This window comes from Gossypium hirsutum, chromosome D13 (assembly GCF_007990345.1).
Source record: "Gossypium hirsutum isolate 1008001.06 chromosome D13, Gossypium_hirsutum_v2.1, whole genome shotgun sequence".
Lineage (NCBI taxonomy): Eukaryota > Viridiplantae > Streptophyta > Magnoliopsida > Malvales > Malvaceae > Gossypium > Gossypium hirsutum.
The window spans coordinates 45,688,015-45,703,459 of record NC_053449.1 but is presented as its reverse complement, the minus strand read 5'-3'; the positions used below and the strand labels follow the sequence as shown (position 1 = coordinate 45,703,459).

Here is a 15,445-nt window from a genome sequence, read left to right as displayed (position 1 = left end):
TAAAATAAGAGTTATATAATATACAAAGAATAATAACAAAATAGTAGCAAGATAATAACAAAATGACAAGCAAAATTTTTTTTATGCAAATTTGAGACCCGACACGTTTAGAAAACGAGACTTATTTTTTGAGCCTATATTTTACTCAAATCTTTTCATTTTTCGAACAGACTTTCAAACTTGAACGAATTACCTAGCCATGATGATACCTAATTCATACGGTGAGAACCTACTTTGTTTCTATTTCTTTTCTTGGCATCTAGCAAATTTTTCATGTTTAACTTAGCGATTTTAGAGCATGTTTTAATGTGGTAACTAGATGATTTTTTTTATAAAATTCCAGGATTTAAAACAATAAAAAAGTTTGGAATTCAAATTATAAATGTTAACTTTTTGTTTTGAAAATTTATTCATTTATGAAATTTTTATTTAGTTGCTTAGAGATTTAAGGAATGGACGAGAAAATATAATATTATTGTTTTTATAATTTTTTTAATTTTAAAACTGAATTTAATTAATCTTATAACTGTAATTAATCTTTTACAAGTTTCAAAAGGAATTGGAATTCATCTTATAAGAGTTTATTGTAATTATCTATTATAAATTTTAGGGTTCTATTCTTTTTTTAAGAAAATATTAATATATTAAAAGTTAGTGTTATTACGAGAGGACATCTACACGTACTTAAGGCGTATCTAATTATAGTATCAGAAAAGTAATCATTCTTTTTTTGTGTGTGTGGGGCAATAAGATAATATCTAACTAATTACATAATAACATTTTGAAAAGAAGAACCATCCTTAGACTTATCAATTTTAATAAAAGTGTGAACCATCGTGGGGGGAATTCAAACACCTGCAAGTCATCTTTTCCAGTCAAGGCTTGTTTAGCTAAGCAATCCGCAACTTGATTCTGTTCTCTCGGAATGTATCGCAATAACCACTGATTTTCTTGAGATAAAATACATTGAATTCGTCTAATCAAGACTGAGTTCGATATAGAGAAAGTGCTTCCAAGGATGACTTTAACAACTTCTAAACTGTCAGTTTGAATGATAACTTGATTGTGGCCTCTATGTTGAATAAGTTTAAGGCCTTAAAAAATGCCTCAAAGTTCAGCATCGAAGATCGAACCTTTTCCAAGGTGGCAAGTCACAATGCAATCATCCTATATTCTTTGACACTATCTATTGTCTATGTTTCATGATCTTGCTTATGTATAGTAAAAGAAAAAGAGTTGATAGTCATATATATATATGTGTGTGTGTGAGTATTTGATATACTTACAATGTACTTTTTTTTTATTCTACAAGTAGTCCTAGAAAATTATTATAGATATATATGTTTTTTTTAACATTTATTTTTTAATATTTTACTATATTCCTATAAGACACTTGTAACCCCTTGAACTTACTTGTGAAACAATTTTTTATACATTTGCTCAACAATGTTTTCTATTGTTTTATACGGCAGAGCTAAATATACCATGAATTTTTTTTATAATTTTGAATTGAAATTCAATTGCTTAACCAATTTTAATATAAAAATAAATAAATTATTAAGAGATAGGGCTACCTGGAAGATTGTGCTGTTAATTCATAAAAAAAAATTGAAAATTAATTTATTTTGAAAAATCGGATTCAATGTAGCTATAAAATATTGAAAGTGTTGGATTAAATTTGATAATTGAATTTTGGTGTAATTATTTCTAGTTATTTATCTATGTTTGGATAATCATTTTAATTAATTGGTCTCGTTGAATTGAATGTAGTTGGAGTGCATCAATTACACTCTTCAACTCTTAGGGAGATAGTAAAAATCAGAGTAATTATATAAGTAATTACAAACATTTACACTTAAATCTAATTGTCCTATAACCTTCTAAATATATATGCTCGCATATTATTTAAGTTTTAAAACTTATTTTTATACAATAATTGTCGAAACCATTTTTTTGAAAATAAAAAATCTAGTTGTCGACTTTAAAAAAACAAAAATTGGAGTCGCCACCGATCCTTGATTGAGGTGTGATCAGCTCACCTTAAAAATAATTTTGGTCTGCGAAATTTGAGAAAATAGGTTCGGGAGTCAGTTACGCACAAGGAAGGGTTATCACCCTCGTAACGCCCAAAAATCGGTACCAAATTGATTATTTAATGTCTTAGTGTCGATGGTTAAAAAGATTTTTTTAAAAAAACTCAAATGATGAAATCTGAAGAGGATAATCAAATTTTCAAGTTAGATAAAGAAATAGAAACCCAATACGTTAGGGTACAATTTCTCAAAACCCCCGAACTTCGAATATCGCTCTTTTATTTTTAAAGAAAATCTTCATTTCGAGAAGGCAATATGTCATGCCCAATACGTTAGGACATCACAAATTAAGTTTCCGAAAATGATTATTATACTTATGCATTTTAAATAACGAATATTCTCGGTTATTTGGAATTAACAAAGAAAATCAGAACCCAATACGTTAGGGCTCAATTTTCCTCGAAAATCCCTAACTTTGAATATCGTTTTTATTTTGAAAGCCTTTGGAAAAACATAAAAAATGGTTTCAATATTTTGACGAAATCAAAATATATTTATTTTTTAAAGTATGATAAGATATTGATGCATATATATACATGTATACAAAAATAATAAAAATAACATAATCAAAAAAAAAGTTTATACAAAAAAAATAAAAGCATAATATATTAGTAATTATAAAAAATATGGACATATATGTATATATAAAGGAGATTTGAAAGATATATTTATAAAAAGTGCCGAATAATGTAGGTATATATGCATACATATTAAAAAATATATATTTGGATTATAAGATATAGAAAATATATAAATATTATAAAATACGAATATATACGCATACATATGTACATAAAGCTAAGAAAACTAAAGTAATAATAAAATATATGATATGTATATAGAATATATATTTAAGATGCCTTTTTTAAAATATATATATATTAATATGCATATGCGCATATAAGTAAATATAATAATAATATATAATATAATAATATAATAATATTAAACTAATAATAATATAAATAAACAGTATTAACAATATAATAAAAAACTAAAAATAACAAATTAAGGATTAAGTTAAAAAACAAACAGAATTTGATAGCTGAATTTGAAAATCAAAACAAGAAAGGGAGTAGTTTAAAACACACGTAACAGGGGAAGGGCCGAAGGAGAAAATTACCCAAAAACACTGCACAGCACTGGACTAAAATAAAACAGATTCGATATTTCATGGAAAAATTTGAAAACAAAAAAAAAGTTTTGAAATGATGGAAAAATAAAAAGGATTAAAAACATAAATAACCCATAAATAAAACCCCATTTCATTTGCAGCCAATAAAACCCATTTCAATCCCTAAAAAAAACTCTCCTCTGCCATTTTTCAATCACGCTGTTGCACTCCCTCTGCCATTCCAGTGTCCTCCCTTTTCCGACCAGATAACGGCGAAAAGAGGACGCCCAACGACTCTTTCAACCATAAGTCTTCATTTCCTTCCTTTCTTCGTTTATTTTTTTTGTTTTAAGTAACATAAGAAAAACAAACAAAATAAAATAAAAACAGTAAAAAGAACAGAAGAAACAAAGCCAAAATTTGTCACCTTCAAAAAAAATGTTTTTCTCCCTTGTATTTTCCTTTTTAATTTTTTTCCAATACAAAAATTTGCTAACCCTTTTTACATCAATCGACTCCCCTTTTATACAACCGAAATCCCCCTTTTTACAATTCTGCTGTGTATATCCTCTTAGTGCTATTCGTGGTTTGTAGGTACGTGCGTTGTGCGGGGTGACGTGTGCAGTAGAACGGTTGCTGCGGCGTGGGGTGATTGCTGTCAACTACTGTTTAGAGCATTGCTAAGGTTTGCACACTTGGGCCTTGTTGGGCCAAATGTAATTGGGTCAGGATTGGCCTAAGTTTTATTGGGTTTGATTGGTTAATTTGGGCCCCGGGCAACAATTGGGTATTACAGCTGCCCCTCTTTGCTCGTTGTCATGTAATGGGAACATAGCAAAGACTTTAAAGATAACCAATTTTGCCCAGTCATGCAAGACTTTGGTACACTTCTTCTTCTTGTAGCCTCATTCCAACCTATTGCGTCTTCAAAGTTATAGGAATTTGTGTTTCGATCCCCTCCACTACAACGTCAGGGAGATATGACTTGTATCTTGTAACTTCTCAAAAGAATAAAATTTACTATCTTTAGTCTGCTCCACTTCAATTTCAGGGAGATAAGACTTGTAGCTTCAACTTATTCTACTGCAATTTTAAAAATAAGTTTGATGCGATCTGCTCTACTGCAACTTCAGAGAGATAAGATCTGTCATTTCAACTTATTCCACTGCAACTTTAAACATGAGTCTGATACAATCTGCTCTACTGCAACATCAGAGAGATGAGATCTATCATTTTGATCCGCTCCACCGCAACTTCAGGGAGATAGGATTATTTACTTCAATTTGTTTAACTGCAATGTCAGGGAAACAAGATTCACCGTCGCGACTTCAATCTATTCCACTACACCGCCAGGGAGGTAAGATTCGTCGTTGTGGCTTTAATCTTTTAAATTGCAATGTCGGGGAAACCAGATCCGCCGTCGTAGCTTCAATCTGTTCCACTACACCGCCAGGGAAGTAAGATCTGCCGTTGTGGCTTCAATCTTTTTAACTGCAATGTCGGGGAAACCAAATCCGCCGTCGTAGCTTCAATCTGTTCCACAACATTGCCAGGGAAACAAGATTCGTCGTTGTGGCTTCAATCCGTTCCACTGTAATGCCAAAGAGATAGGATTCGCTGCCCACAGCCTCAATCCGCTCTACCTTAACTAATCCAAGCTTTAATGCCAGGGAGATAAGATTCACCGTTGTGGCTTCAATCTGCTCTGCTACAACGCTAGGGAAATAAGATTCGCCGATATGGCTTCAATCAATTCCATTGCACGTCAAGGCGATAAGACTGGTGCCTTCGATCTGCTTCGCTACCAGTACAGGAAGGCAAGATCTACCATTTCCAACCTACTCCACTACTGCTCAGGGAGATAAGGCTGAAGCTTCACCGGTTTGTTCTCTGGGGAACATGACCTGTATAATTCAATTTATGAACCTAATTATGCCTAACGATTAGGATGTCATTACCAAAATGAATCACATGCTCCTAACTAGACATATATAAATGACGTTTGAATGAATGTAAAATATTATTTTTTCAAGAATAATCCCTCTTTATCACTTAGGTTATCATTACTCAAAGTCTATTAAAGTTTTATCGCTAGTATGCTATAGCGCCTTTTCACTCAGCTTGCGTCTCCAAAGGAACACTTGATTAGATTGCCCCCACTATAAATCTCCAAGTTTGATCCACCGGGATACAAAATTTGTACCATCTTTCTCCTGTTGTAACCCAAGAGTAAAAAGATTTGGTTTTTTGTTAATCCTCTGTTATCTCAATTCAAAGATACAGGATATGAAACTCTTTGGTCTCTTACACCATTCCCAGGGTGTCATACCAAATGCTCATGCACAAATGAAGCATTTTCTTCTCCAAGAACAACTTCTTGTTAATACTCGGTGATCATTGCTTGTTTGTTCCTTGAAGCTTTGTCACCAACACGACATCTTGCCATTTTGTTCAATCAATGTTTTTGACAACAAAATATGAAGGGATAGTCTTAATTTAGACTTTTCCCTCTTAAATATTCAACCTTTAGGCCTGGTGCGTTCTAAAAAATAATCCTGTTTCAGGTTCCCATATTATTTAGAAACTTCCAAAGTAATATGCAAAATTTCCTTTATAAAAGTAGTATTATCCTATTGTCCCAATGAAAAAAATGCTTGGACAAGACTATCGAAATGGACAAGATGAAATTCATTGAGAATAAAGCTCAAGATGAGTAGATTATAAAGAATAGTAAGAAGAAAAGATGAATGGATTGGAAACATGAATCTTGAAAAGGAATAAAGTATTCCAAAATATAAATACTGAGAAGACTAGGTGCCCCAGATATCGCAGTTTGAACTTCTCTGCGCAAACTTCCTGAAGACCACTCTGAATCCGACATGTACTTAGAAGATCTACAGCACTCTGTCGATGCCCCAAGATGTTGCGTCCCCTTTCCCACTGATTCAATCATTGCAAGATCACCGGATACGCCACTTGATCAACATTTGAGCCGCCCTTTTTCGGGTTTTCAACTCAAATCCCCTTTGGTCTCAAAGTGCCCTTTGCTGGTTTTCACCTTGGCCTCTCCCCTTTTTTCTTCTTTTTTTTAAGAAAAGTATTTCTTAACCTTATCCGAGTTTACAGGGTTTGGCAAATCTTTGCCATCCATCTCACTCAAAATCAAAGCTTCTCCTGAAAAGGCTTTCTTCAACATATGAACCTTCCCAATTTGGCATCCATTTTCCTCTAAAATCCTTTTGTATAGGAAGAATCTTCTTCAACATCAGCTCCCCCTCATTAAATTCTCTAGGACGAACCTTTTTGTTGTAGGCTCGCATCATCCACTTTTGATACATCTGACCATGCTGAACAACCTTTTGCCTTTTCTCTTCTATTAAGTTCAATTGATCATAACGAGATTGAACCCACTCTGCCTCATCCAATTTCAACTCAGATAATACCTGGAGAGAAGAATTTCTATTTCAATAGGTAAAACTGCTTCCATGTCATAAACCAAAGAGAAAGGTGTTGCCCCAGTCGACGTCCTGACAGACGTTCTATAAGCAAAGAGAGCGAACGGTAATTTCTCATGCCAATCCTTGTAAGTCTCAATCATCTTTCTCACAATTTTTTTAATATTCTTATTGGCTGTTTCTACTGTACCATTCATCTTTGGGCGGTATGGCGACGAGTTATGATGTCTGATCTCGAATTGACTGCAGACCTCCGCTATTGCACTATTGTTCAAATTCAGCGCATTATCAAATATGATCCTCTCAGGCATTCCATATCGACATATGATTTCCTTTTTCAAGAATCTGCTAACTGCTGACTTCGTGACATTTGCATATGAAGCAGCTTCCACCTATTTGGTAAAGTAGTCAATAACCACAAAGATGAAGCGATGCCTATTAGAAGCCTTTGGCGATACTGGCCCAATGACGTCCATACCCCACATAGAGAAAGGCCATGGAGAAGTCATAACATGAAGAGGTGAAGGAGGTGCATGCAATTTATCGCCAGTACAAAGCTTCCTTTACACCGAGCAGTAATGTACAAAGCTTTAGTGGACCTCATACCTCTAGATGGTATTTCGTCATCGTTGAAGAAGATAAAACTACCAGTGCTTATATTATTAACCAACCGATCCAATTGGTTGACAGAAATATCACTTGCCACGTATGCTTCATTTAACGCCTTCATCAGCGCATTTCGATGCACCTCTGAACTCATGAGCAAGGCCAACACAGATATACGAGCTGGCTGTTTATGCAGCTGCTCTACCACGCTATACTCACTGTGCTTCAAAAATCTCAAGAATTTAGTAGCTTCTTCCTCCTTTATTGGCTCATTAATCAATGACCTCTCTTCCTTTTGCTCGGCCGTAAGAACTTCTCCCTCCGCTGACTCTACTTGGGCATTTATCCAACTGCAGTACTTCTCAGCATTTGCATAAGAACCTGTCTTTTGGTTTTCTTTTGGAACACTGACTAAAGCTTCTTTTCCTGAGACTTTTACATCGCACTCATAATTCCAGGGGACGTTCATACTATCCTTGTATAAAAACTTTGTCGGCTTCTGAATTACAATCTTCGGCATCACCTGTGCCCTAACCTCATTAACCCTAGGGTTCGAGATGATGATCACAGGATGATTCACCCTCGGAATCCTCGTCGCTGACTCTGACGCACATACACTTCCTTTTCTTTCCACCTCTTCAAAAAACTCTACTTCTCTATTATCCATCAAGCTCTGAACCAGAGCTCTAAATTCCTCACATATCTGAATTTCGTGTCCCACCTCATGATGGAACTCACAATAACTATGGGTCTTGCCACCCCCACTAAATTCGAAACAATTAACCCTCTTCCTACCATTTCTTTCCAAACCCTTTTCAAAGGGATCTTTACCTCAGCAATATTCTCCTTGACCTTCTTCCCCGTACCTTCACCCACCATGTTTACCCCAGCATCAGCATGATTGGGTAATGGATTTTCCGTACCTGATTAATCATCTACCTTGACAATGCACATCTTAATGAGCTTCTCAACAAGCTTTTTAAAAGCAGTACAATGCTCTATGGAGTGCCCCGTAACTCCTGCATGGTAATCGCATTGTGCATTCGCGTCATACCATTTAGGATATGGAGGCTCTGAAGGAGTCAAATAAAATGGGGCAACAACGTGTGCGTTAAATAAATTCTGATACAACTCTTTGTATGACATAGGGATGGGTGTGAACTGGGGCCTCTCAGTATTTGGCCTCACACCAGATTCCTGCTTAGATGAACCCTGTTGACCTGCCACTACCTTCCTGGGCTGATTCACCGTAATTGACTTGTATGTATTCACGTTGTTCACCTCACTTTTTTTTTCTTTGAGTTTTTCCTACTGTTGTTCTCTTCAACATCAATCTTCCCGCTCTTTACAGCACTTTCAATCATCTCACCACTCATGACTATGTCAGCAAAATTTTTCGTGGCACTGCCTAACATGTGTGTGATGAAGGGGGCCTTCAGCGTATTTACAAAGAGCATCGTCATTTCTCTTTCAAGGAGAGGTGGTTGGACCTACACTGTCACCTCTCTCCACCTCTGAGCGTACTATCTAAAACCTTCATTTGACTTTTTCTCCATGTTCTGCAAAGTAATCCTATCAGGTACCATTTCCACCACATGACTGTACTGTTTCATAAAAGCCTGTGCTAAATCCCTCCAAGAGCTGATCCTAGCATGGCTTAAATGATTATACCATTTAGACACTGCCCCCATGAGGCTATCCTGAAAACAGTGTATCAATAACTGGTCATTATTAACATACCCAGTCATTCGCCTACAAAACATAGTAATGTGGGCTTCAGGGCAAGTGGTTCCATTATACTTCTCGAAATCCGGCATTTTAAACTTGTAAGGGAGCACTAAATCCGGTACCAAACTTAAATCCTTAGCATCAATCCCGTGGCGTCTTTCAGTAGTTTCCACCGCTTTGAATTTCTCCTCAATCCACTTCAATCTTCCTTCCAATTGCTATGATAATTCCTCTTTTGTTTTCTCTTTTTCAACTGCTTCATCGAAATCAGGAACAATAGGATTGGCAGGATTATTCTCAGGACTGGAGCCTGATCCGACTTGGAAATTCATCGACCTTGAAGCATCAGCTTGAAATTGCTGAGGCCTAATCATAACAGAAGATTTACGCGGTACACTTTCGCTTGGGGCGGCACATATGGAGGAGTGAAGCCGGGAGGATATAGGAGTCCGTCATCACCTTCCTCTTCAACATTGGCCCTGAAGCTCTTTCCTTTATCCTTTCCACCAGTCAAGAATTAAGTTAACTGGGTCATCATACTTCATTGGGATTCCACCATTTTATCTATCATTTTCTGCTGAATCTTCTCGAGCTGCTCTTGCATTTGCTGCTGAAGTTGATCCTGCATTTCTTTCTGGAATTGCTCAAGCTTTTCTAATCTTTGATCCATACTTCTTGATTTCGCTCGTGTACCGTAACGGTGCTGAGTTGGCTGGTTAGATTCCAAGTTAACTAAGGAATGATTTTGATTTAATCAGAACCCTTTGATAATTTTTAATGCATGCAATGTGATGTATGAAAAATGAATGCAGAAAAGGCGTTAATTCTAATTTCAATTACTTTCAAAAAAACTTTATTAGAAAATAAATCTCTTTACATAGAATGGGCTACAAATATGGCTTTGCCCTAATACTTAAGACCTTGATCTTTTTAAGTAACAATGCTAACTCTTGTCCTCGATCTGACTCTAGCTCGTACTTTATGCTCAACGTGTCGGCTTGTACCGCCAACGTTTGCAAGTGATCTGCCACTTCTCGAATCTGCACCACAGTTTCACCCATAACGTGATCCCTATTTCTGACTTGATCCTGGAAATAATGAAGTTGCTCATTCTGACGACCTTCCTTTGCCTCTAGATGCTCGATCTGAACCTCACAACTTTGTAATGTTGCTTCAACTCTTCTATTTTACCCTTCATTTCTTTAATCTTGCTCAGACTTGCTTTCAACTCTATTACAGAATTTTGACTTCTGTGCTGACGGAGAGACCCTTCTAACTCAACTACTCTGTCTTTTAGTTCTCATTTTTCCTTTTGACTCTCTGAAAAACTCTTTTCTAATGCTTCATTTCATGCTTGAATCTCTTGGAATTTTCTTTCCCACCGGTCTGACCTGTTTCTTTCTTCTCAAATTTCTTCACGCCATTACTCTGAAGTTTTTCTAAGCCCTACAGTTCTCATCGACAGACGCAGCTTCTTATAATCCTTCTTCAAGCTATCTAATTCTTCTTCAGCCTTATTCTTTCCTTTCCTTAGCTTATCAGCCTCGAGCTTCTGAACATCCGCATCCAGTCTCAAATTCATCTTTTCTTCCTCTATTTGCTCTATTTTCTTCTCTAGTTCTGCATTTTTCCTTTCAAAGTCTTGCTTTATGATTTCTAGCTCAGTAGGGACAACCCGTAAATACTCTTCTATTGACTGACAATTTTCTGAACCCGGCCCTGGAATGTTATCGTTAATCCTCTTAGCCCACCATTCGCCATACTTGGGAGTTGTCATCGGACCCACAGCTAATCCCTTCATTCGGCGAGTCTGATTCCATACACTGACCATCTCACGAACTCTCCTCTTGTAACCATCGCCCCTATACGAGAACTCACACTCGGCCAATCCCTGAGTTGCAGGCACGAACTATCTTGACCTGTATTACCTTAGTACTAGCAATGGTGCATAACTAACGGCTCCCCAAATCCCAATCAAAGGAACCCAATCAAAATCCCCACATCGATATAGGATCTCGTCTGGAAGCAACCACGGAGCTCTCCACTCGATATCCCCCTCCTGCAAATTCTAAAAAATAGCCATCCATTTCTCTTCCGAGATGCCATACCTCCTCATTGTAGCCACTATTTCTTTCAATGGTGAATAATTGTCAGAGAAGACCCGATACGAAACCTTATCGACATTCCAAAAGTGACTATGGAACCATGCAAGTAAGAGCTGTGCACATCCAATGAATCTACCTTCTCCCGCTCTCCAGTACGCATTCAATGACCGGAAGGTTTCTGCCAAAATTGCCGAGACTGGTGTAACTCTCTTATCAAGCCGATCAAATAAGTCAGTGACCGCCTCATCAACATGCCCCAAAGCCCTAGGGAATACAACCAAACCATATATACTTAAAGTAAAGATATCTACCTTCTTTTTCGTGTTTGGGTGCTCCGGAATGAGGTCCTTCAAATCTTTCCAAGGATTGCACTTGTTATCCCCCTTTTGCTTGATCCGAGCTGAAACCCACTGCTCACTCATCCCGATTATACTCACCAACCTCTTCAAAAATGTCGGTGCATTTACAGCTTTCGAGTAAACCTTGTCCACTTGAATCCTCAAACACTGAAGTAAAGCCGTGTATTCCTCTATTGTAGGCACCAAGTCAACCCTCCCAAATGTGAAGCAACTATAAACGGGGTTCCAAAATTGTGCTCGTGCTCGAAAGAGACGCTTATCCACCTTCATATCAAGTAAATAAGGCAAATCCCCATAATTTGAATAGAATAACCATTTAACCTCATTATTCCACTGATTCCAAATCTCTTTCAACTCCTGCAAGTTGTTCTAGGTTACGCTGACACGAGTGAAGTCCTATAATTCTGATATGTACCCCTCGGCTAAGCTATCACCTTTTTCGCGCTGTGTGATTTCAACCCAAGTTCGGACAGCCGCATTATCTTCCACTCTATCAAGAAACCCATTTCCCATGATAAGCTTTCTATCTAGCAATCGAATACGAACCAACGCCTTTTAAAATGAAATGCCATGTGAAGGTAATGCCTTGCAATCAAAGTACAACATAAAAAAAGTGAGTAACAATTAAATATAATACAACCAAGAAATAGTAAAAACTCCTAATTAGGCATCTACTAAGGTTAAGAGTAATTCTACCTAAGGTGAGTTCCTATGGTTCACTATATGTGATTTGATTTCTAGGGCAAGGGTACCCGGACCAGCAGATTCCTCGATCCTCACCCATTATAGGCTCATATAGACCGAGTTTGATTCAGGGGAATACATTTCCCTATGACTATGCGGAGACGTAGGTCTCACAGAGGCATAGGTACGGATGTATCCCGAAAGCGATCCACTATCCTATATGGAGGTGAAAACCTCACGAAGGACTAGTTTCTCACTCCCACCTAAATGGGTAAAAATGACCGACGTTATGAGATGCAAAAGTGCAAATAAGCTAATAGACTTAAACCAATCAAGCAAACAATGAAAATCAATGAATGCAAAGGGAAATTATGATTTTTAAAAAAACTTCGATTGTCGACAAAAAAACACCAAATAATCAATTTATGGCTCGACTCTTGAAGCTCCCCAGTGGAGTCGGCAAGCTGTCGAAACCATTTTTTTGAAAACAAAAAATCTAGTTGTCGACTTAAAAAAAACAAAAATTGGAGTCGCTATCGATCCTTGATTGAGGCGTGATCGGCTCACCTTAAAAACAATTTTGGTCTGCGAAATTTGAGAAAATAGGTTCGGGAGTCAGTTACGCACGAGGAAGGGTTAGCCCCCTCATAACGCCCAAAAATCGGTACCAAATTGATTATATAATGTCTTAGTGTCGAGGGTTAAAAAGATTTTTTTTTTAAAAACTCAAATGATGAAATCTGAAGAGGATAATCAAATGTTCAAGTTAGATAAAGAAATAGAAACCCAATACGTTAGGGTACAATTTCTCAAAACCCCCGAACTTCGAATATCGCTCTTTTATTTTTAAAGAAAATCTTCATTTCGAGAAGGCAATATGTCATGCCCAATACGTTAGGACATCACAAATTAAGTTTCCGAAAATGATTATTATATTTATGCATTTTAAATAACGAATATTCTCGGTTATTTGGAATTAACAAAGAAAATCAGAACCCAATACGTTAGGACTCAATTTTCCTCGAAAATCCCTAACTTTGAATATCGTTTTTATTTTGAAAGCCTTTGGAAAAACATAAAAAAAATGGTTTCAATATTTTGACGAAATCAAAATATATTTATTTTTTTAAAGTATGATAAGATATTGATGCATATATATACATGTATACAAAAATAATAAAAATAACATAATCAAAAAAAAAGTTTATACAAAAAAAATAAAAGCATAATATATTAGTAATTATAAAAAATATGGACATATATGTATATATAAAGGAGATTTGAAAGATATATTTATAAAAAGTGCCGAATAATGTAGGTATATATGCATACATATTAAAAAATATATATTTGGATTATAAGATATAGAAAATATATAAATATTATAAAATACGAATATATACGCATACATATGTACATAAAGCTAAGAAAACTAAAGTAATAATAAAATATATGATATGTATATAGAATATATATTTAAGATGCCTTTTTTAAAATATATATATATTAATATGCATATGCGCATATAAGTAAATATAATAATAATATATAATATAATAATATAATAATATTAAACTAATAATAATATAAATAAACAGTATTAACAATATAATAAAAAACTAAAAATAACAAATTAAGGATTAAGTTAAAAAACAAACAGAATTTGATAGCTGAATTTGAAAATCAAAACAAGAAAGGGAGTAGTTTAAAACACACGTAACAGGGGAAGGGCCGAAGGAGAAAATTACCCAAAAACACTGCACAGCACTGGACTAAAATAAAACAGATTCGATATTTCATGGAAAAATTTGAAAACAAAAAAAAAGTTTTGAAATGATGGAAAAATAAAAAGGATTAAAAACATAAATAACCCATAAATAAAACCCCATTTCATTTGCAGCCAATAAAACCCATTTCAATCCCTAAAAAAAACTCTCTGCCATTTTTCAATCACGCTGTTGCACTCCCTCTGCCATTCCAGTGTCCTCCCTTTTCCGACCAGATAACGGCGAAAAGAGGACGCCCAACGACTCTTTCAACCATAAGTCTTCATTTCCTTCCTTTCTTCGTTTATTTTTTTTGTTTTAAGTAACATAAGAAAAACAAACAAAATAAAATAAAAACAGTAAAAAGAACAGAAGAAACAAAGCCAAAATTTGTCACCTTCAAAGAAAATGTTTTTCTCCCTTGTATTTTCCTTTTTAATTTTTTTCCAATACAAAAATTTGCTAACCCTTTTTACATCAATCGACTCCCCTTTTATACAACCGAAATCCCCCCTTTTTACAATTTTGCTATGTATATCCTCTTAGTGCTATTCGTGGTTTGCAGGTACGTGCGTTGTGCGGGGCGACGTGCGCAGTAGAACGGTTGCTGCGGCGTGGGGTGATTGCTGTCAACTGTTGTTTAGGGCATTGCTAGGGTTTGCACACTTGGGCCTTGTTGGGCCAAATGTAATTGGGTCAGGATTGGCCTAAGTTTTATTGGGTTTGATTGGTTAATTTTGGCCGGGCAACAATTGAGTATTACAATAATAATTTTATTTTAATTTCACGATATTGATTTAATTTTCTTAAAATATAGTTATATGTTATTTTATTAATCCAACTTAAATAATCTGAAAATTTCATTAACGAATGATAATTTTCTATACATTCTAAAATACTAAATAACTAACTATAGTAAATAATATTGATTAGAAATTATCTTACATAATCTAATAAAATTGCATATATTGTTTATTTTTCTTGTTAATGTTGTTAGTAATTGTATTGTCCAATATTTCCTTAGGCCAATATATGATGCATGATGATTCGATTTTAGGTTTTGTTATTTTTTTAAAGTTATTTTTCTTGTTTATAGTTGTTTTTCTCAAGTATTATTGATAATTTTTATAATAATAAAATGTTTTAGAATTTAAAATTATGTAATTGTATAATTACAATTTATACTATCAAACATGATGAGAATTATGATATAATTATACTCTGCCAGTTAAATAGATGGAAACTATAGTGAAAACTTTTAAAATGAAAACCAAAATGATCTTAGTCATAGATCAAAGTAAATGGTTTTTTAAACTTTAGATTTTGTATTTATCTTACCATATTAAAATAAACTCAGCAACGCCCACTCTTTCTTTTTTTCTTTTTTATTGTGTAATTGAAGTCTTAGGGTATTTTTTTTTGAATAATCTTTACTTTCAGATTTATTTTCTATTTTTTTTTGAGAAAAAAATTAGAATGGAAAGTAAGAGATTAAGGTTATTAATATTAATTCATTTGGGTATTAGATATTTGTT

General features: G+C 34.9%; 1 protein-coding gene and 1 long non-coding RNA gene across 2 annotated transcripts; one reads left to right on the top strand and one right to left on the bottom strand.

The window, feature by feature from the left end:
- Positions 1–10,419: 10,419 nt before the first annotated feature.
- LOC121224977 (uncharacterized) lies at positions 10,420–11,730 on the bottom strand. The gene is made up of 3 exons (XM_041108636.1): positions 11,170–11,730; positions 10,925–11,055; positions 10,420–10,858 (listed from the first exon to the last, which is right to left on the bottom strand). Exons 1-3 carry the CDS (start codon positions 11,728–11,730, stop codon positions 10,420–10,422), a joined length of 1,131 nt encoding a protein of 376 aa, XP_040964570.1.
- A 2,209-nt stretch (positions 11,731–13,939) lies between these two features.
- On the top strand, positions 13,940–14,697 carry LOC121225081 (uncharacterized). Its single transcript, XR_005922897.1, has 2 exons — positions 13,940–14,189; positions 14,476–14,697. It is a non-coding gene; the product is annotated as an uncharacterized lncRNA (long non-coding RNA).
- The last annotated feature ends 748 nt before the right edge of the window (positions 14,698–15,445 follow it).

Excerpts from the sequence above, each read along its gene's own strand:
- LOC121224977 (XM_041108636.1), bottom strand. The coding sequence starts at position 11,730 with ATGAAGGTGGATAAGCGTCTCTTTCGAGCACGAGCACAATTTTGGAAC. Across the intron at positions 11,056-11,169 it reads ACTTTTGGAATGTCGATAAG|GAGGGGGATATCGAGTGGAG; the intron begins GTTTCGTATCGG and ends TAGAATTTGCAG. Across the intron at positions 10,859-10,924 it reads GCACCATTGCTAGTACTAAG|GGGCGATGGTTACAAGAGGA; the intron begins GTAATACAGGTC and ends GTTCTCGTATAG.